Raw genomic sequence first — 21,970 nt, 5'->3', positions numbered from 1 at the left:
GTATTAAATGTAGGAAGTGTGGTGTTGAAGAGTTCTAGTGCTGGATTTTGTTTGAACATTGCTACACCACCTCCATGTTTATTTTGATCAGACCTGTATAGGTTATACCCTGTGGAAAGGATTTCATTGTTTTTGACATGTGGCTTGAGCCAAGTTTGTCAGAATGGTCATGTCGCGGGGGGAGTATGAGTTAGTGCATGGAGATCACAGACTTTATTTAGTATACTTTAGTATTGTGGAACAGCAGGGAGTGCCCTTTGGGGTGGGGGTATGATGGTGTTATGTGGGGAGTTTGTGGTAGTTGGTTTGTTGCTAGTTTTGGAGCCTGGGCAAGTGTAGATGTCACCACTATGTTAGTTTGGATAGTATGCGAAATAAGATTTTTATAAGTCTGCTTAGTAGTTCGTGGTTACTAAGAAGAGATTAATTTTTGGAGCTGGTTTGGTGGTACTCTTAAAATGTGCATATACACTTTTTTGCAGCCCAGAAGTGGTAGAGGGAGCTTGTGGTTTACCAGTCTTGCTTCAAGTCATTGGGACTTTACAGGATGCCTTTACAAATGCATCCGTGGAATGAGACTTCCAGGCCACTGCTCGCCGGAAGCTTAACTGATTCTGCAGGGTTGAGTATTCCTGTAAAAAAAAATCCGGTTATTAATTCATTTGTGGTGTCCCTGGATGCCAGCAAAAAGTCTGCTGAGATTCAGGCCAAACTCCCACTTCCCAGTGACGGGGAAAGCACAATACTGGCCTTATTTTGGGAAGAATTTTTCATGGGATTGACATATGCACTTCACTTTATTTCATAAGGCAAGTCATTTGCTAATAGCCAGTGTTTGGCTAAGATGTGTGCATATCTCAGCTAGTGTACTTGTGTATCAGGGAGCCACATATCCTACCTAACCCCTGCATATTGTTTACCCAGAAAAGAGAAAACCCTGGTAGTGCAAATCTTAAGACATGCACCTTGGGTGCCTGATGACTAGGACTTTGCTCAAATAAACTGAGGTAATCCCCTCCCAAACAAACAGCCCCCTTGTATAGTATGCTTTTCATTCCTTACTGAGCATGTTTTCGGTTAATGTGATTATCTTGTTTGCACAGGCTTGGCAGTCTCAGCATGCTTGCTTACTGTTGAAGTCTTTGATAGCCATCGGAAGAGGGTCTTTTGAGACCCCCCACACACACACCCACACGCTGAAAATAAATTGTCATGTTCTTTGGGCCTCATCTCTTGTGCTTGTAAATTGACACTCTGAACCAGTCAGTAAAGTGATTGTAACGTTTTCCCCTGGAAGCACTGCTAGTTGGCGAAAATTCTTTAATAACAGCTTTGACATATGTAAAGAACTGAGTCTTCCAAACTGAGTTTGTAATTTATTTTATTTATTTTACATTTGGTAACCGGGATAGTCCGACTGGATATAGGTCCATTTTCAGCGGAGGCCTGGGGAGACAAACTCCACGGTTTTAATAATTAAAAGCAGAGGAATACACAAGAAGTATAGAACAAATGAACAAGTGAGATATTAAAGAAGGCATATAACATATAAATCAGTGAAACATTAAAGGCACATACAGTAGTACTAAAATAGTGATAAACAAGCAAACGTAGCGCAAATATACAAGTGAGATATTAAAGAAGGCATATAAATCAGTCAAATATTAAATGCACATACAGTAGTACAATTATATTTACAATTTATCTAGTGTCATCTATTTATGAAGTTAATAGGCTATAACCATTCAAGTTATGTAATCCAAAAATTGTGAGGGAAAAGAGGGAAAATCTAGGGTAATTTGTGATGCATGGACATATACAGTTTTTAGTAAGATGAAGTTTAAGTATTTGAAAGTTTGGGTGGAGGAGGCAGAAGTAATAGAAATAGGGATATTATTCCATGCTTTTGCAGTGGTGTAGAAAAGTAGTGCTTTCCCTGCTGTGTTATTTGCCCTAGTAATATTAAGGAGAGACTTGTTAGCAGACCGAAGAGGGCGAGAGGTAGAGTAGTGAAATAGTAGATGAGTTAGAGCCGGAGTTTTTTCAGGGTAGGTGAGGATGGTGAAAGCTATGATAAGTTTTTGATGGGTAAGAAGTTGTGGAAGCTCTAGCCATTGTAAGTCCCTTAGAGCCTGGCAATGATGAGTTCTGTAGGGAGAATTTAGCAAACCTAGCAGTTGTTATAGCATGCCTCATGTTTTGTAAGATCTGTTTTTCTAGCCTGAGTTAGGATAGGTGCAGTATACAACATAGTGGATAGAAGGTGAGTTTGAGCGAGGATGATTCTTGCCTTGTCTGTAAGGCATTTTTTATGTCTATAGAGAGTTCCCATTTTATGTTTACCGTTTTGACAGTTTGGGCTATATGGACATCAAAGAACAGGTTATCTATTTAAACTCGTAGGAGTTTAGTATGGCTAGTTGGAGATATGACAGTGCCATTAGAAGAGTTGATGGTGAAGGAGAGGGGGAGTGTTTTGATTTATTAGGAGAAAGCAGAAGTAATTTGGTCTTGTTTGGGTTGAGAATAAGCTGAATGTTCATCCATTTTTCTATGGAGGTAAAGGATTCTTGGGTAAGCTTTTGTAAGGTGGTTAGGCATGGGGATGCGCAGATGTGTAGAGTCATCTGCGTACTGTACGAGTGAGGCTTGTTGGGTAGCATTAGCAAGGTTGTTTGTAAAGATAGAGAAAAGTGGACCCAGGATTGAGCCCTGTGGAACACCAATAGTTGTTGGAAGTTGTGGTGATAGAACTCCTTGCCATAGAACTGATTGTTGGATAGGTAGTTTGTGAACTAGTCTATAGTGGCAGGAACAAATGAATAGGGTAGCTAGAGAATTTGAGTAATTGGTGTGAGACCATATCAAATGCTTTTGATAGGTCCAGAAATATGGCAGAAACCGTTATTTCTGTGCCGGTTGACCTGATGTGTAAAAGAGAGGAGAGCAGTGGTTGTACTATGGTGAGGGCGAAAGCCATGTGTGGGGGAGATAAGGTAATTAGTATTAAGGAATTGCATAGTTTTTTGTGAATACATTTCTCAAGAAGTTTAGAAAGGGGAGACGATGGCTATGGGGAGGTAGTTGAAGTCATATGAGTTTCCTCCTTTGTGGGGGGGTATGATATGAGAAACTTTCCAGAGCTGAGGAATGTAGGATTCCTGAACTGAACAGTTGAAGTATGGAAATGGGGTAGGATAAGGATTCTGCAGCTATTTTTAGGAACTTTGCAGGTATGTTAGCTGCTAGGCTAGTTGGCTTGAGTTTTAGGAGGAGCTTTTTAATGGTGGAATTGGGAATGGGTGAGAGTAAAGGAGGGTATATTTATTGGGTTTTGTGATAGTCAGTGAGGAGTTATTTGAGAATAGTTTTTTTTTTTTAGGTAGTGACTGGAGTCTATAAAGTGATTAAATTGGGATGCTATCAGAGGGGGTAGGAGAGGGTGTGGTTGTTTTACCAGGTTTTAAGAGGGAGTTGATGGCTTGCTGGAATTTTTGTGAGTGATTTGAGTGTTTCTTTTGTAGTCCTAGGTAATAGTTCTGCTTGTCTAAGTAAGTTTGTTTTTTGGCTTGATTCCCGAGTTGTTGGTATCTTTGCCTATTTTGTGGAGAATTGTCTTTTTTTTTTCCATTGTTTCCAGGCTTTGTCTCTAGATTTTTAAGGCTCTAGTATCCCTGGTAAGCCATGGAGCATAGTTTGTTTTTGCCCTAATTTTCCTGATGGGTGCAATAGTATTAAGGATGTTGAAAAATGTGCTATTAAAGTAGTTGACTGCTTGGTCTAATGCTCAGGAGAGAAGTTGTTTCCAGTTACACAATTTATGTATAGTGTTAAGCTCCTGGGGATCTAAGTTCCGCTCATCTCTAACTTGTTTATATGTTATGGGTTTTGGAATAGAGGATCATTTTCTTAGGAGAAAGATGGGGTGGTGGTCGCTGAGGACATTTGGTAAGCAGCTAGATGTGTAGTTTGGTTTGGGATAGTTTACTAGTATCCAGTCAAGATTAGAGTGCTTGTGGGATTTTTTTTATCTGTTCTTGTGGGTTCTTGGATAAGTTGGGAATATCCAAAGAGGTTTATGTGGTTAGTGGGGTTGTTGGAGTTGCAGGTTGACCAGTTGATATTTAAATCACCTAGTATAATGGTCTCTTGTGAAAGGTTATGAGACCCACTGAAGTTTCTTCAATTATTGGGGAGTTGTTTCCTGGAGGAATTTAACTACAGAAAACATTAATTCTCTGTGTTTATAGTTAGCATGGAGGCTAAGGTTTCTGCATTTTGGAATTTTGGCAATGAGAGTTGTAAGGGTTGAAGGTTGAGTGTTTTTAAACATAATTGCTACTCCACCTCCTTTCCTTCCTGTTCTGTTTAGTCTTAGGATATTGTACCCTGGGAGTAGGATTTTTTCATTTGGGATTTTGGGTTTAAGCCATGTTTCAGTTATAGCTAGTATATCTGGGGAGTGTTGGGATATAAATGCATGTAGATTTTCAAGTTTATTAGAGATGCTACGAATATTTATGTGAAGGATTAGTAGGTCAGATTTATGCCTGTTGGAGGGTAGGGTAGCATATGGTCCTGGATTTGGATGTATATCACCTGAAATAAAAACGTTTATGCCGGACCGTATGATGTTTTATATATATTTATATATTTATATATATATATATATATATATATATATATATATATATATATATATATATATATATATATATATATATATATATATATATATATATATATATATAGATATAGATAGATATAGATAGATATAGATAGATATAGATATAGATAGATATAGATAGATATAGATATAGATAGATATAGATAGATATAGATAGATATAGATAGATATAGATAGATATAGATAGATATAGATAGATATATATATATATATATATATATAGTAGGCAGGTCCTGTATGAGTACAGTATATATATATATCTAGTGAGGGGCAGATAGGGAAGTGTGTGTGAGTTGTGGGGTATGGTATACTATGTGTTGAGTGGTAGTAGGTATTGTGAAGTGGTACATTGGTTTGTATTGATAGGTGGGCTATGGCAGCTAGGGCTAGCAAGAGAGTTGATGTTTGCATTGTAGTGTTGAAGCAGTGTTTGACTAGTGGTAATTCTACGGGATAAGTATAAGGAAGGGAAGGAAGTGGGTGTTCTAGTGAATGATTTTATTGATGGGAGGGTAGGGGTGTGGTTAGAGGAGATGGGAAGTTGTAGTTGATTGGTGCTAAGGATGGTCAGGTGGTATAGGGTTAGGAATAAATTTAATTGATATGGAGTGGGTGGGAATGGGGGTAGGGTAGAGAAGCGGAGCGAGCCGAGCGGGTCCTAGCCAGACCTCAGGACTGCAGAGCCAATCTGTGGGTTCTGTTCAGGATAGGAAAGGCATGGAGCACAAAGGATTTGAGTGCAAAAAAGCCAATTCATTTTCACAAGTTATCTCTTGCCTGTAGCTTTGTGATTGTTATTTGCAAGATGTAGGAGAGGGGCTTTTGCACCTATTGCCAGTGCTGCAGATACACTAGCGGGACACTGTCTGTTACATGAAGAAAAAAAGAACTATAAGTGGTTAACAACCTTATGTCTGTTTTGTACTACAGACAAAGTAGTCTGCTTTTCAGTTCAAGTTCTCAAACGGAAGATCGCCTATCTTTACAATCTTTCTGGTTGGGGTGGGCAGAGGAGTGTGTGTGATAAAAACAGGTGAGGAGTTCCTGGGAAAGGAGGAGAGATATATTGCTAGGTGTTGGAATTAAATCACAAAGCAAGGTCTGCGTACATGCTACAAATAGTACAAAGCATCTATACTTAGCATCACCGTTGAGCTTTAGATCGATTCAGGCAAAGTAGGGTATGTTATAAAACAAAGCACATTTTCGTTGGTGTCTAGTTTAACCAATAGCTAAGGCAAAATACACCTTACGAGCATGGAGTAGTTATAGCTCAACAATAGCACTTAGTTAACACAGTAAACAGTCTTCCTATAGATTCTAGCAGTTAGTGCAGAAATCTGAACAGTAAAGAATGCTTTCAATGCAAAAAAGAAAAATCACTGCATATGACTAGCTGCACATTACTCACATCAGCTATCAGATTCTGAAAAAACAGTGTAGTTTTTTGCTAACAAATGCTAATATTTAAAGAAGCAACAGCAGAAAAGAAAAATGAAAAACGTATAGTTCTACGACAACAAACACTCCAGAAGCAGCAGCAATTAAATCACACTACATAGTTACTGTACAAGTTCCATGACCTCAATTATACCAATAGCTTTTCTATTAGTGGTGATTTATAATATTTATAGGTTACAGTCTGTATTTCTGTAATATGACTACGCTACTTTGCAATAATTGTGTTCCAGATTTCACATTTATTACTAGTACCAATTATGGGGTAATCCCCCATTCCTACCCAAAGTGGTCTCATTAGCCATTCTTTTTTTCCAGTTCCCAAAAGATAGTTTTGTAGACTCTGGATTTTCAGACAACTATCTTACTATGTTAAGAGAACAGAATACTTGGGCAAGTAAAACAAGCACTGTTTCCTTTAAATCAGGAAGACTGGTATGGAAATATAAGTACCAAGTGGAAAGTGTAGAAGGGCAGGTCAACTTACTCCATTACAACAGCAGCTACCACAGCAGAGGGTTTTCATGTTTATGCTAGCCCAAACTGTCTGAGATAGCCACTTGGACTTCAGCCAGCATAAATTAAGCATGCTTTCTTGGCACAGAGGAGGTTCTCCTACTGCAGTCGTGCACGGCATGTTGTCACCCTCTCATTAGGCTTGTAATTGGTTATTGCACTGTTCTTCCAGGTATGAATTGTACTGCATAGTGATTCTTCTGATTTAACATAGCTATATGAGCAACTCACTGTAACAGATGTCCGAATGCAAGGATATCTGCTACCATAGTATTGCATTCCATAGCACTCCACCAACCCCTCCCCCACCCAGTATTTTTCAAGAAAGCCTGGAAATAGAGGTATTGCCCGTTTCATTCACATTAGAGACGTGCATACATCTGAAGTGTACCTTTTTAAGAGGAACATTCCTCATTTTTAAGCACCATGCTCCTCGAAGTTCTACACCTATTCAGTGTTAGGAATTTAACTGATATTTACAGTAAATAGTACTGATTTTATAGTGATTAATCAAAAGAACTTTTTATAAGTATATAAAGTAGCACATTGTGACCATACAGTGACCTTCCTAGTTGAAGCTGTTAGGTGTCCCACGTTTTGTCCATTCATTTCACATGATGGAAGGCTGAGAGCTATGGAGAATTATCATACAGATGAATGAGTTGGGGTTTGTATTAGTATGACAATCCCTTCTTCAGGACATAGTTGAAATCAGACCCCAGTTTAAACAATATCTGGTACAACAGCTTGAATGCCAGTTCTTTATTGCCAGCTGTATTGCTCGACTCCCTCTAAATGCTAGTCCCTTTTTCTTCCTCCCTCCCATCTTAATTCTTCATTACTACTGAAGTACTGTTTGTAATATGTGCATAGGAATGTTCTGCATGCTAAAACCTGGTTCCTGTAATAACTACACAAATGCCCTCACCCTGCATCTTTGTTTCCTTTTTCTACCTTTTGTTTTGGTTCTTTCAGCATGTTCATAATCTCCTTGTTCATATTTGTATTGAATTCTGTTAAATCCTAAATTATTTTCATTTAAAACTGTTACATTTTCACTTGTGCATTGCTGTATAGTAAGATTTGTTTCCTTGGATTTCCTTCATAACCACTCGCTTCACACTGTTACTACCGCCATTTCCTCCTAATCAGATGCTTGTTTTTGGACTGTGTAAATATAGGTTCATAGGTTCATACTAGGCTATCTGCCCTAGGGCATTTGTAAGCCTAGCCAGAATGCGTTTGGCTTTCGCCACCCATTTTAAATTTATTTTGCTATGCCCTTTTTCGAGGTTAGTATACTGTGCCTCTGTCTAACAGTGACACAGAAGTGATACCCGGGGTAAACCTATGATCTCCCATCCACTCATCAAGATTCCTCTTGGAGAGTCAATGAGGGACTCTGCCTAACCTGGACTGGGATTTTATTCTATAGTGAAGGGAGCCTCTGGGTTATGAATCTGTCCCTCCAGCATGTCCTATTTATTTCAGTGCTGAGGTTCAAGTCTCTCGAGCGTGTAGCTCTATGGGATTCGGATTTTTTGAGGTGCAGCATGTCCCTTAATTCCGGGTTGGACATGGCCTTGTACGTCAGGCACAAGTCACCTCTGAGCAGGCGGTATGCCACTGAGTAGAGCTGGAGTTTCTTTAACCGGGCAGCATATGGCATCTGTTTGAGCCCTTTGATCCTCTTGGTGAGGTACTTTTGGAGTCTTTCCAGTTGCTGCAGGTGTTTGGTAAGGTACATCCCAAAAGGGGCATTGTACTCTATTATGGGCCTGATGAGGGATGAGTAAAGAGGCACGATGACCTCCCCTAATCTAAATGTGAATGCCTTCATGATTAGGTTGGCTATATAAAATGTTTTTCTAACCACTTTGGCCACGTGGTTGTCAAATGAGAGATTGCTATCAACTTGGGTCCCCAGGTCCCTAATTACTTCTGTACTTAATGGATTACCACCTATGTGGTAATTTGTGGGCACTTTGTTTTTGCAAAGGGGATGACTATACACTTTTTGGCGTTTAGCTTGAGGCCATGGCTCTGGCACCAGTTGTCTGTTTCTATGAGGCCCTTTTGGAGGATGCTTGTGTTGACTGGAGAGTCTATTATGGCGCCCAGTTTGCAGTCATCTGCGAACTTGGTCAGCCACAGTCCTTCCATGTTGGCCTGTACCTCCGAGAAATATATACCAAACAAGAGAGGTCCCAGGACTGAGCCTTGTGGGACGCCACTTGTAACTGGCTTGGAGTCTGACATGGCTCCAGCAATTCTAACCATGTGGGTTCTGTCCTTGAGCCAGTTTGCAACCCATCTAGTGACATAGGGGTTTATATTTAAGCTAGTGAGCTTGTCTATAATGCCCCAGTGGGGTATTGTATCGAAGGCTTTTGCGAGGTCCAGATAGGCTGTGTGGACCACCTTCCCTTCGTCAATGGCCTTGGTGACTGTTTCAAAGAAGTCAACCAGGTTTAATAGGCAGGATCTGCCCTTAAAGCCGAACTGGGTAGGATCCATTGTCTGTAGGTCCCCAATATCTTTATTTATGAGGTCCATGATGATCCTTTCCATAGCTTTGCAGACCAAGCTAGTCAGGCTTATGGGGCGATGGTTTCCAGGGTCCGTTGAGGCACCACCTTTGTGGAGAGGGACCACTGTTGCTGTACGCCACTCTTTGGGTACATATCCTGTAGTAAGGCTGAGATTGAACAGTAGTTTTATGTTTGGGTTTAGCTCTTCTTGGAGTTTATGTAGGACGCAGCCTGGGACACCGTCTGGTCCCATTGATGCTGTGTTTTTTGCTTTGGAGAGGGCGGCTCCCACCTGAGCATCTGAGATGTCAGGATGGCAGCACTCTGCTGGGATAGATATTTGCCCTTTTGGTGGGGAGGGGGGGGAGTTTGCGCTGAACCTGTCAGCTAGGATGTTGGCAATGTCTGTGGGATCAGTGTATTTTTTGTCATTTTGGGAGTAATTCTGAGCATATCTGGGAATTCCCACCCAGGTTCCTAACATAACTAAAGAAAGCCTTGTGATTATCCTTAGTGTCCTGCGCAATTTTTCTCTCGAAGTTGGCCTTTGACGATTTTATGAGTGCCCTTAGTTTTTTGCTAATACTGATCAGAGATTCCTTCCCTTTTTGGGATTTTGCTCTATCATGTAGTAGCTTCCTCCTTCTATTGTATAGTTAGTTTATGGCTGGGGTCCACCAGACAAGGTCGTCTGCCTTTGGAGGATTGGGTCTTGGTTTTATTTGGGATTGCATGATCCATGCATTCCTGAAGGTGTTCATAGAATGCATTTATAAAGGATTCTGCGGTCTGGGCCGTATTTTCCACAGGCCCGGGAGCTTTGAAGGATTTTTTGCATTCCTTGTTTGGCTGCCTTACATTGTTTAGTTTTAACATATTTTCAGATCAACAGTTATGGTTGTAACGCAGGTTGATGCAGTTGTTCAAACTTTGATCAATGTTGTATGCCGGTAAACAAATATAAGTTATAGGTTTTAAGTAATAGACTGCAGACTATTACAAGTATAGACAAAAGTGAGTGTGCTTTAGCCTTTAAACTATGGCAGAATGCTAAAGTACCATATTGAGTCTTTCAGAAGTTTCTTCACCAGAGTTGGGATATGCATCTTGGGATATGCATCTTATTCTAACAGCGACCATCGTCACATGGTAAGATCCTTGTGTAATACTGGATTCCATTTAGGAGGCTGTATAATGGTTTATATTGCCATGCTAGTTAGAACTTTGAAGGGTACAGGTCTGAGATTTAAATTCGAAAGGGGATGCATAGAATTGGAGAGGTCTTTGGTTGAGTTACAAGAGCGTATTTTTACAATGTGGACTTTGCTTGTGGGTATCTGTTGAAAATGCATGTATTGTGCAAATATCCATGGATGGAGGACCAGTGGTAGACATCCTTCAGTCCCAAAGGATCATGGGTTTGTGCCTCTACCGGACTGATTCAAGCAGTCTTCTGTGGCTGTGCAATCCAATCTGAATCCTTTCCACGCTGTGGGCAGCACTGGGCAGATGTCGGTCTGGTGTCATGGATCTTCCTGAGGGCTGCTTATTCTCTGTTCTCCTTGCCAAGGTGGTTTTATACATGAGAGCTTCCTTCACTTCTCTTTCCAGGCCATCTTGTCTGAGGCGAGAGAATACCAGTTAACGCCGATGGAGAGAATTGATGTCACACTCGTATGCCATATGTTCTTGTACCACAATTTGGGTCACCCTTTCGGCCTCTTTCCAGACTCCAGCTCCCCAAAAAGGTCTTTAGGTATTTGGCCATCTGCCATGCATGACATGACCCAACCAATGCATACATCCCTGTTTCGGGAGGGTGAACATGGGGGTGGTGCCTGTTCTCTCTAGCTCTCTGCTATTGGGGATCTTGTCCTGCCATGAGATAAGTATCGCCTAAGACAGCGCATATGGAATACAGTGAGCCACTGCTCCTGTTTTGAGTGCAGAGTCCTTGTTTCACTGGCATACAGCAATATGCTCAAAACAAAAACTGTGTAAACCTGCACCTTGGTGTGCACCGTGAGCTTATTAGCCCATACTCTGTCTGGAAAACATGTTGTCTGTAATGCACTTATTGCTTGATAGTGAGATCAACAGGTTGTCAGATTGTAGAACCTATTTACATGAAATCCTGGACAACTTCCAGCTCACTCACAATGATTTGATGGCTCACTGTCCACATTTTGGCCCATCACCTGGGGCCAAATTCCATACATGCATCTGCAGAGCAAGTCATGAGTGACTCAAATTCTTACCGAGTGTGAGCTACAGTAGCTGCATCATCAGCAAAAAGGAACTCCCTTAGATACTTCTTAAGCACCTCGGTCTTCAGTCTGTCTTGACACTTTGAAGAGATTGCTGTCCATTCTGGTTCGCCTCTGCAGCAGTTACAAAAGCAAATTTAAACAAAACTGAAAAGGATACCAAACAGTGTTGGAGCCTGTATACACCCCCTGCTTTACTCAACTGAGAATCTCAAAATGTATGTATGTGGATCCAGCATACATGATGGTATGTATGTCTTCGTGGAAGGCCCTGATAATTCTAAGCAGTCTTGTAGGACAGCTGTTCTTTGCCAGAATGGCACAGACCTTTCCTGCTGACTAAGTCGAATGCCTTGGTCAGATCAACAAAGGAAATATACAGAGATTTGTTCTGCTCTCTGCACTTCTCTTGTAGTTGTGTAACAGAGAAAACTATGTCTACAGTAGACTGTCCAGCTCTGAACCCATACTGAGACTCTGGGTAAGGTCTCTGTGCAATAACGTAGAGCCTCTTCAGTGCAACATGTGCAAACAGCTTCCCCACGGTACAGAGAAGGGAGATGGCACAATAGTTACTACAATCACTTTTGTCACTTGTATTCTTATAGATAGTAACTGTTGGCATCCATCATAGCTTGCGGTACACCACCTCTCCACCATTAGTGAAGTATTGCATGCATCTCTGAGATTAGGGTAGTACTGCTAACACATTTAAGGATTTCTGAGGGAGTACCATCTTTCCTGGGGGCTTTTCCTGAAGAGTGTTTTTAGTGCATCATTGAGTTCCTCCTTTGTTGGCTCAGCATAGAGTTCAGTCATAGTTGGCAGAGGCTCGATGGCATTCAGGGCCGTCTCTGGAACTGTGGTCTGTCTGGCATATAGCTGCAAGTAGTGTTCCACTCAATGTTCCATCTTCTTGGTTCTGATACCTCGCTTGTGGCAATTGGGGTGGTCTTCCTTTGAGATGGGCCCGATGGCTTGCTTAATCCCATCATACACTCATTGCATGTTACTGTCTGTGGCCTGCTGAGTCTTGAAGCAAAGTTGGAGCCAGTAGTCATCTGTACACTGCTGAGCTACCTGCTGCACTTGACTCTGAGCACACAGGACTGCCTGCAAGTTGTTCTCATTGGGTGAGGACCTGTATGCAGCCAGTGCCAGTCTCCTCTCCTCAGAGGTGCTAGCACTTGTGTGCCGATTGGTTTGAAGCCCACACTGGACTGTCTTCCCAAAGATACAGTGCAATGAAAAAGTATGTGCCCCCTTCCTGATTTATTTTTTTTGTATGTTTGCCACACTTAAATGTTTCAGATCAAACAAATGTAAAATTAGACAAACTTAACCAAAGTAAAGCAAAATGCAGTTTAAGTGATTATTTTATTTATTAAGGGAAAAAAAACTATCCAAACCTACATGACCCTATGTGAAAAAGTAATTGCCCCTAAACCTAATAACTGGTTGTGCCGCCCTTAGCAGCAACAACTACAGTTAAGCATTTGCGATAATTGGCAATGAGTCTTTCACGTCGCTGTAGAGGAATTTTGTCCCACTCTTCTTTGCAGAATTGTTTTAATTCGGTCATATTGGAAGGTTTCCGAGCATGAACTGCCTTTTTAAGGTTATGCCACAACATTTCGATTGGATTCAAGTCCGGACTTTGACTACGCCACTCCAAAACCTTCGTTTTGTTTTTTTTAAGCCATTCAGAGGTGGACTTGCTGGTGTGTTTTGGATCATTGTTTTGCTGCAGAACCCAAGTGTGCTTCAGCTTGAGGTCACAAACTGATGGCTGGACATTCTCCATCGGGATTTTTTGGTAGAGTGCAGAATTCATGGTTCTATCACACAGCAAGTCGTCCAGGTCCAGAAGCAAAGCAGCCCCAGACCATCACACTACCACCATGTTTGACTGTTGCCATGATCTTTTTCTGAAATGCAATGTTATTTTTACGCCAGATGTAACTGGACTCGCCTCCCAAAAAGTTCAACTTTTGTTTCGTCAGTCCACAGAATATTTTCCTAAAAAGTCTTGTGGATCATTAAGATACGTTTTGGCAAAAGTGAGACTAGCCTTTGTCCTTTTGGTCAGCAGTGGTTTTCACCTTGGAACTCTGCCATGCATGCCATTTTTCCCCAATCTCTCGTATGGTTGAGTCATGAACACTGACCATACTGAGGCAAGTGAGGCCTGCAGTTTTTAGATCGGGGTTCTTTTGTGACCTCTTGGATGAGTCGTTGCTCTTGGGGTAATTTTTGTAGGCCAGCCACTCCTGGGACGGTTCCCCGCTGTTCCATGTTTTCTCCATTTATGGATAATGGCTCTCACTGTGGCTCACTGGAGTCCCAAAGCTTTAGAAATGGCTTTGTAACCTTTTCCAGACTGATGGACGTCAATTTTTTTTTTTCTTATCTGTTCCGGAATTTCTTTAGATCGCGGCATGATGTCTTCCTTTTTGGGATCTTTTGGCCTACTTCACTTTGAATAGGTTCTTTTTAAGTGATCTCTAGTTTCAACTGGTCTGGCAGTAATCCGGCCTGGGTGCAGCTAGTGAAATTGGCTTTCCCAAAAATGTGATTAACCACAGTTACTTCATGATTTAACAAGGGGGGCAATTACTTTTTCGTGTAGGGCCATGTAGGTTTGGATAGTTTTTCCTTGACAAATAAAATCCTCACTTAAAAACTGTATTTTATATTTACTTGGGGGTTTTTTGTCTAATTTAAATTTGTTCTGAAACATTTAAGTGACAAACATGCAAAAAAAATCAGGAAGGGAGCAAATACTTTTTCATTGCACTGTAGAGATCACAGCGTTATAGATAGCATCCCATAGTTTTTCCCATCTTTTGTTGGCGTCCGTGTCATCCAGCCCGAGTACAAAGCCTCTTCAAGTGCTTGAACAAACTTTCATACCTTTGAAGGGTCATGAAAATTGCCCATGTCGGTGTGTGGCCGCCCTTCCTTTTTTTTTTTTTTTGTATATATAGAGTGCAAGAACCTTTGCATCTGGATATTCACAACACTACACAGGAGGAAGTAGTTGGTATCAGTCTGCACTAGGGTAACTGTGTTTTACCCTGATACTGCCTAAACTGCTGCATTTGGTGAGGACAAGATCAAGTTGGTGCCAGTGTTTCGATCTTTGGTGCCACCATGAAACTGCACTGGGGCTTGACATTGAAGGTGGTGGTGGTTATGCAGTGGTCATATTGGGAACAAAGTTGAATGAGAATCTGTCCGTTTGCATCTTTCCTGTTCCATAATGTCCCAGACAAGATGTCCAGCTGATGATGGTCATTGCCACCTCTGACATTAAAATCACCAAGAATTAATTATGGTTCTTTGGAAGGGACCTCACTGATGGCAGCACTAAGCTCATGCTAAAAATGTTGACAATGGCCACTGAGGTCTGTAGCTGAATTTTCAGTCTCTCATTTCCCATATTTGGTGGTATGACTGAGCCAACGAGGTTGCTTCTGATTGCAAAACCAACACCATGTTCCCGTGGTCTCTTCTGGAAACTTCCCTTGCCAGAAGAAAGTAGTCTTTCTTCCTGAGATATCCAGTGGATACATGGCAGCCTTATTTCCTGGAGAGCCACAATGTCCATCTCTAGTCTTTACAACTTGTTGCTAATGGCTGCTGTCTTCCGAGCATCACTGATGTTCTGTAGATCTTCCGTAAGGCCTGGAGTTATTGTCCTCGCGTTCCATGTGCCTAGCCTAAAGGCTGGTTTATTTTATTGCTTTATTTTTCCAGGTGTATGGTCAACGATCCACCTGGAGGTTACCCAAGCCCTACACACCCAATGGAGCAAGTGGACCATGGCAAGGCATTACCTATTTGTCTAGCAGCTGCCCAGCTTAAGGCAGGCAGTAGCTGACCAGTGAGATCAAACTCTCTCCCCATCGGAAACCGCCCCTGTCACCTCACTTTACGCCAGTTGAATGCATTGGCTTATTACTGGTAACTGCTAATTCCCATGTTGTGATTGTTCACAGAGTGAAGCTGGAGTGTTCTCTATAGGAAACGGGCCTGGGTAAGTGAATTTGTGGCAACAGCTGATGCCCAGTAACAGATTCCCCCCTGTCCAAGCCACTGATGTAATTCAAAGGAAAAGGGAAGGCCAGTACAAATTGGCATCAATGTCTTTGTAGGAGCTGCTAGAGTAAGGTAGAGTACAACCTCAAAACTGTCTTAGTGGCTTCAAGGGAGTTTTCCTCAGGGTTTACTCCTGAAGCCTTCATAACTGTGTTGCTACAAGGCAGCGGGGGTTTTAAGTCAGAGTTTGCCTTCTTTGTGGGTTGCCTTCACAGAATGATGAGTCTCACCTGCCCAAAGCAACTGGTTTTAAGGTGCCAGTCACCCACCTTTGTCCCTTCTGTTAGTACAAACAGTTTTGCCAGACTTAAAAGTAAGCAAGAAGAGAAGACCAGGAGCTGGACTTGGGTTGTCTGAGGCTGTTAGAGACGCATGTCATGGGAGCATTTAATAGACAATGGAAGCTTATTCCCACTACCACTCCTGGCTTATAACAACCTTTAAAACCGCAGTCTGAAAATTTCGCACTTGGATTCATTAGGTTCCCATCTTTCTAGCCTCTGGGTTATCTACCATTGCTTCCTGTGCTGGGAAAATGCCTGGAATACAATGAGTTTAGGAGCATTTGGTAGAGATTTGTATGTCACCATTCTATAAAGCATAACACTGGGATTGAAGCTGGTTTTGTTGGCTGTTTGCTAGTCCTTTTCCATATTGGAGGTGTGATCGATGGGCTTTAGTGTCCCCCTACTGGCTAAGATGTAAAGTACTGGGCTCTACTAATTTCAGAATAGATTTTCTGTTTTATGTAGTCTGGATCATCTTGGCTTTTGAGTTGCACCATGAGGATTGCCATACTGTTGATGTAGTTCTGTCCATAATTTGGTCCTAGCCATCCTTTGTACCACAGTGCTGTTTTGAAATCTGTCATCACTTTTTTGTATGCCTTCACTGCTGCAGTGTAGTATTTTAAGGGAATCTACTTTGTGTATTAGTATAGCAATATAAATCTGCCTGTCAAGTCTTACTTGTTCCCGTTTCTTATTAAAATAAACATTGTGGAATGGGATGGTAAGGATGTACATCCAAGATGCTGTTTGGATGAGATGTTACACCTAGGCTGTATCTGCCTGAGTTGATGGTAGTTTGTATAAATACCACTTTGGGTCTGCCTGAAAAGAGGCCACCAGTCTAGTGGGACTAACCTGATCATCAAAGGACAGGTATTTCCCCATGACTACTGTTCCTTGCCAGATTTTTCTTCTCTGTAAACGTCACTGTGAGTTAAGCTAATATGAGGTGTTGTTTTCCAGTTATGTAATTATGTACTTTTTCACCTTCAGCAGTAACTGTATTTATAATTTAATGTGTTGTACTTTTTTGACAACTTTATTCCAGATTTGACCTTTATTTTCAGCTTTTTTGGGGGGGCGGGTCTGCCATACCTTGGTTAAAAAATGAAATAAATAAATTTAAATCCTTATTCCATAGAACACTGAGAAGCAGTTGGAGACAATTGATCAGCTGAACCTGGAGTATGCCAAGAGAGCTGCACCTTTTAACAACTGGATGGTTGGAGCCGCAGAAGACCTACAGGACATGTTTATTGTTCATACTACAGATGAAATTAAGGTACGAATTAACAGCTGACTGAAGGGTCTTTCTAGGATTCTGCTAGAACACTTGATATTTAACTAGACAGCTTCATTTAATAATTGATACAGTTTTATATTGTGCCATAGAAATGATACTTACTAAATGACACTAGTTTGTTAGCAAGCTGTGAACAGAGCAATCGATTGTGCCTGTCCATAGGATGTAGGCTTTTGAGAAGAACTGAGAATATTTTTAGGAAAAATAAATAACTAGTATTTCAAGGAAATGTATTGAATTGGTGAAATACAAACTGTAGGCCACCTGTTCTTTATTCATTTAATTTTTTTTAAGTTAACCAAAAGTTGGAGTATGGACTGTGTGGTACAGAGAAGGATAAAGCTGAAACTATAACTCAACTTTATTCATTTTGCAACCTGGGTGCTGCAGGAATTAAAGATGAGTGAATGGCCGTTAGTGGCTCACCCATCCTTGGCTGGCAATCTGTCTACTTTGTTGGCAATTGCTAGTGAGGTACATAGTATGCAGCGTATGGTGTGAGGGGCACATACCTTGACAATACAATGCTATTATGTTTATAGTAGCCTTCATGGAGCAAGAATGTCCACATTCATGGGGAAAGGCATTGCAGGCTCTCATATTTGCAATTACCCTCAAGCCGCCAGGCGGTGGGATAAGATCACACCGTGAGAAAAGTCATGGCTACTTAGGTGATGGCCACACAATAACAGGCTTTCACTTCGATATGGAGAGCGGATGAGTGATTGCAACGTAAGTTTGATGCCCAAGAGGCATAGGTTGGGCACGGGGGGGGGGGTAGAAAAGGCAGAGGATCAGGTATACATAGGAGAAAGGAGAGCAGTAGGACCCCCAGTAAGGAATAAGTAGTATGCCAGTGGCAGTTGGGCATGTGGAAGGTGCCTTAAAGCTTTAAAAGTTGGCCAGTGGTTGTATCCTAGGCAGGGCTATAAACTGTATAGGTTAAGCTTACAGTGATCTCTTAGAAAATTTACTGTTAAGTTTACTTGCACAACTGTACAGGGAATCAGATTTAATTTTTTTGAATTAGAGGTTGAAGAAAGCTTGTCCACTGAAGGCAGTAGAACAAATTTCAAAACATTAAAAGTATTTACTCAGGCTGTTCCTTAAGGGTCATCTATGGAGACCTGTTGTGGACTTATCAGGACTAAACAGATTTATTAAGTTGAAATAATCAAAGATGCTGTTCACTGCAAAGACTTTTATTACTTTGCAGTGGCCCTCTGCTGGCTGTGGGCCTGAAGGACAATTATTCTCCTACAACCAATATGTCCTGACCCCAGACCCCTTCTCGGTTGTACAGTTAGGAGCAGGCTCTTCCAATTCACTTCACTTCCCTTGGAACTTTCCACACCACTAGAGTATTCATGAAATGCCTAGCCCTAGTTTCATCCTGTATAAAGACAAAGGGAGTACATATTTATCCAGCCTTAGCCTTATTCAAGTCTACCACAGGGAGTGTATAATAGGGTCATGCTTGCCACAAATGTCAACTCTTTCCCACTTAAGATTTGGCCTTAACATCCCAAGTGTATGCCTAGACCCTGACATAGAAACAGGTGTTCATGGGAGCACTGAAGAAAGCTTTGGTGCCAAGTTCATTGTGTACCTTGGGTTACTGCATGCAAAAAAGACTGTAGTTCAGGGAAGTACAGTTTGAGGTCACTTGTCTTCCATGTTAACTGTACCACTGGTTCAGATGCATGTGAGAAAAATCCAGTGGTTCCTAAACTGTCAGGATCAAACACCCACTGTCAAAATTGACATCTCCTTCCTCAATGAGGAAATAATTCCTGTAGTATGTGACCTCTAGATGCCAACAAGGGCTTGCCCCTTGGAATTCCCTTCCCAAAACAGATTGTCACTTTGTGTACCTTGTATATGATGTATGGAACTCTGCAAAGACTGCCCTTTTAGTTGTACCAAGTGATTTTCAGAGCATTGTTAGGCAGTCTGAAGGTGGGCAGCAGGCAACACCAGTGTCTTGTGGTACATGAACAGATTGGAACTAAAGTCCCTCCAAATTTGCAGGCTTGTCATGCTAGTATGTGTAACAGTCACGTGCATGAAGCAACACCTACAAGCTACCTGGTTCCTCTCAAAGCAGAATATGCTGATAGGCCAAACTAAGTCAATTACTAGTCAAATCATTCCTTCAGATAAGGAGAGTTTCGGTAAATTTTGGAACCTGTTAGTGGGATCAGTCTGTGCCTTTTGATAAGGAGCTGTTCACCTTCCCTTCCTGGTTTTCCATTCCCAAAGTTTGGTCCATGCATGCTTTTAGCATGGTCTGGCAAGGTGGTCTGCTGTACATGTTCCCACCACTTCCCCTCACTTCTGAAGTACTGTAGAATACAGGTGTGCAGGAAACATCCTGTCATTTTTAGATAACCAGCCATGCTTATTCATTCTGAAACAAGTGGCTCAGTGTGATCCTCTTATACAACACTGCATATTTTTTATACAGAGTATGTGTACCCCATATTTAGCCACAAGATTTAATTTCAGCACCCTGCATGACAGAGGATATTGCTCCCCCTTACAGGCTGTCTGCCATAAATGGCAACCTAGCTTCAAACCTTCTTGACCCTTGCTCACTAATGATTCTAAATATCTCTTGCCATCCATTTATTCAGCCACGTATTAGTCTAAAACTTCTCCACTGGTCATCTGTACATAGTTAAAAACGTGTAAAGCAAACCCCCTGGACACAAACCACGTTTTCACCATACCATGTGTCTTTCGGCTTATCCCGGTTAGGGGTCGCCACAGCGGAACTCCGGTCCGCTAATATTTGGTAGTGGATTTTTACGTGCCGAGTTACCAGCCCTGACGGCCAACCTTCAACGAAGGCATGCCCATTCACGCATGCCTCCACACAGAATACGCTTTAGCTGAGAATCTAACGCGACAACATCTTGCTGTGAGGCGACAACGCTACCGCAGCACTACTACCGCGGGGGTGACTACTTTAGTCCCCTAAGGATAATCTTACCATTCACCTACCCAAACCAAAAGAGAAAAAACTATTCTACATGGAACTTCCACCCCAGAAGTTAGCAAACACTACCAGCTAACGTAGCCTTCATTTTTTTAACACCCATAACCCTGACTAGCACTATAGTTATAGATGGCATCCCAATGGCTGCGTTCCCTTAAATCAGAAAGCTTTCATAAAATCTATTGCAGCCTTAGCATTTTAGTCTTAATAAATTAATCCCTTTTCCATTTTAGTAAAAGTCCAGAGCATAGATGGGCCATTCTCAATGCCAGGTTGGCAAGGCTTGGGCTTGGGCATTTCCAGTATTTTAAACTTAATTCATTTTTAAAATATCTCAACCCCCTCCCCTAACACTGGCTGTAGTCTGGGCACATCCATATGGCTAGATGCAAGACACCCCCCTAGTTAACATGCTTCCCCACCAGATATTCGTAGCTTCCATAATCCACTCAACTCCCATTTTGACCCTGGCTTTAACTATGACATGTTTTCAAAGCATGACATAAAACAAAATACCACAGCATCCCAATTCTCCCTTAGCATTACCCTAATAAACATTAGAACCTTCTGCTAATCGCCACCACATTTGCAAACAGTTCCACAGCCACTTTAAGCCACGTGACATGTTGAAGAAATGGAAGCAGTCTTCGACTATAATCTTTAAACATTCTAGACAAACATTAGTTTAACTTATTTTTATTGTGTTTTGTTATGCATGGTTTATTTTAACTTGAATTTTTGAAAAAAAAAAATCAATTTCCATCAACGGAGATCTGACTAAGCATAAACTAAATGGAAGTGCTGGAATGCTACTCACTGTTCTAAATGGTTACAAAACCGAATTTTAGTCATTTATTTAAAATCGTTATAAAAAGAGAAAAAAATTTTCTCCATTCTGATTTTAAATGTATGATGAAAATGCCATTATTGAGAAAGTAAATGTACTTAATTCCAGACACCTGCTCACAAAACACTGCCACATACATGTATATAAAAGCAAGTAAACTAGCCATAGTTCACTAACCTCACAGCGCTTATCTGCCTTGCTGAAGAAATAAAAGATCTGTGTCCAACCATACAGCTAATGGTGATTTTTTAACTATTTTACACAGTTTCAACTTGGATCCATTTTGAAATGTTCCATCAGTTCAAGGAAATTTTTGTTGCCACTTTAAATCAAACTGAGATTTAAAGGAAAAACCCACTAGGAACAATGAGAACAGAGATCATAGCATCTCACTATGTATTGTGGATAAACTTTTATTTAACACCTGTTTACTGAGAAAGTCCAATGGGGGCAGAGCCCATTTTCAGCAAAGGCCTGGGGATAAACACTCCAGATGCATGTCTTTGGAATGTGGAAGGAAAACGGAGCACCCAGAGGAAACCCATGTGAATGCAGGGAGGGCATGCAGACTCCACAGAAGGCACCCCAGCTGAGAATCGAACTGGAGAGCCTCTTGTGAAGTGAAGATGCTAACTGCTGTGCCACTGCACCGCCCCAAAAGGTGACTGCTATTTGCCTCTTACCCCAAGTCAAAGGCTTCTCTATATAAAAAGAAATGCAAGCCTATTCGCTACCTCTGTTTCTAGATCTTTCCATAGTATTTGACAGACTTTCCATCCTTGACGTTAGGTCCAAAACCTTAAACATGTTTAGAAGCTACCAATCTAATAGAGCTCAAGCAGTGCAGTAGAGACAGGATTTTCTCTCTTGAATTGTTCACAGATTTTGCATCTCAAACTGATTTAGAACCTACCCTATTCAACCTATTTATAAAGGGCATGCATACCACCGTTCCAGAGACCACTGGCC

The 21,970-nt window shown here is 41.4% G+C and overlaps 1 protein-coding gene across 2 annotated transcripts in view; it reads left to right on the top strand.

The window, feature by feature from the left end:
* LOC122788278 (alpha-actinin-4) overlaps window positions 1-21,970 on the top strand; it is a 1,502,973-nt gene that overhangs the window by 1,019,218 nt on the left and 461,785 nt on the right. For both annotated transcript variants that reach the window (XM_044055436.1, XM_044055378.1), the window contains exon 14: window positions 16,992-17,132. In XM_044055436.1, the coding sequence (XP_043911371.1) occupies window positions 16,992-17,132 (141 nt within the window). The remainder of the gene's footprint in view (window positions 1-16,991; window positions 17,133-21,970) is intronic.

This window comes from Protopterus annectens, chromosome 1.part0, assembly GCF_019279795.1.
Source record: "Protopterus annectens isolate FY-2018-M chromosome 1.part0, PAN1.0, whole genome shotgun sequence".
Taxonomy (NCBI): Eukaryota; Metazoa; Chordata; order Ceratodontiformes; family Protopteridae; genus Protopterus; species Protopterus annectens.
Note: the sequence above shows the minus strand (reverse complement) of the source record. Positions and strands in the feature narration are given on the sequence as shown.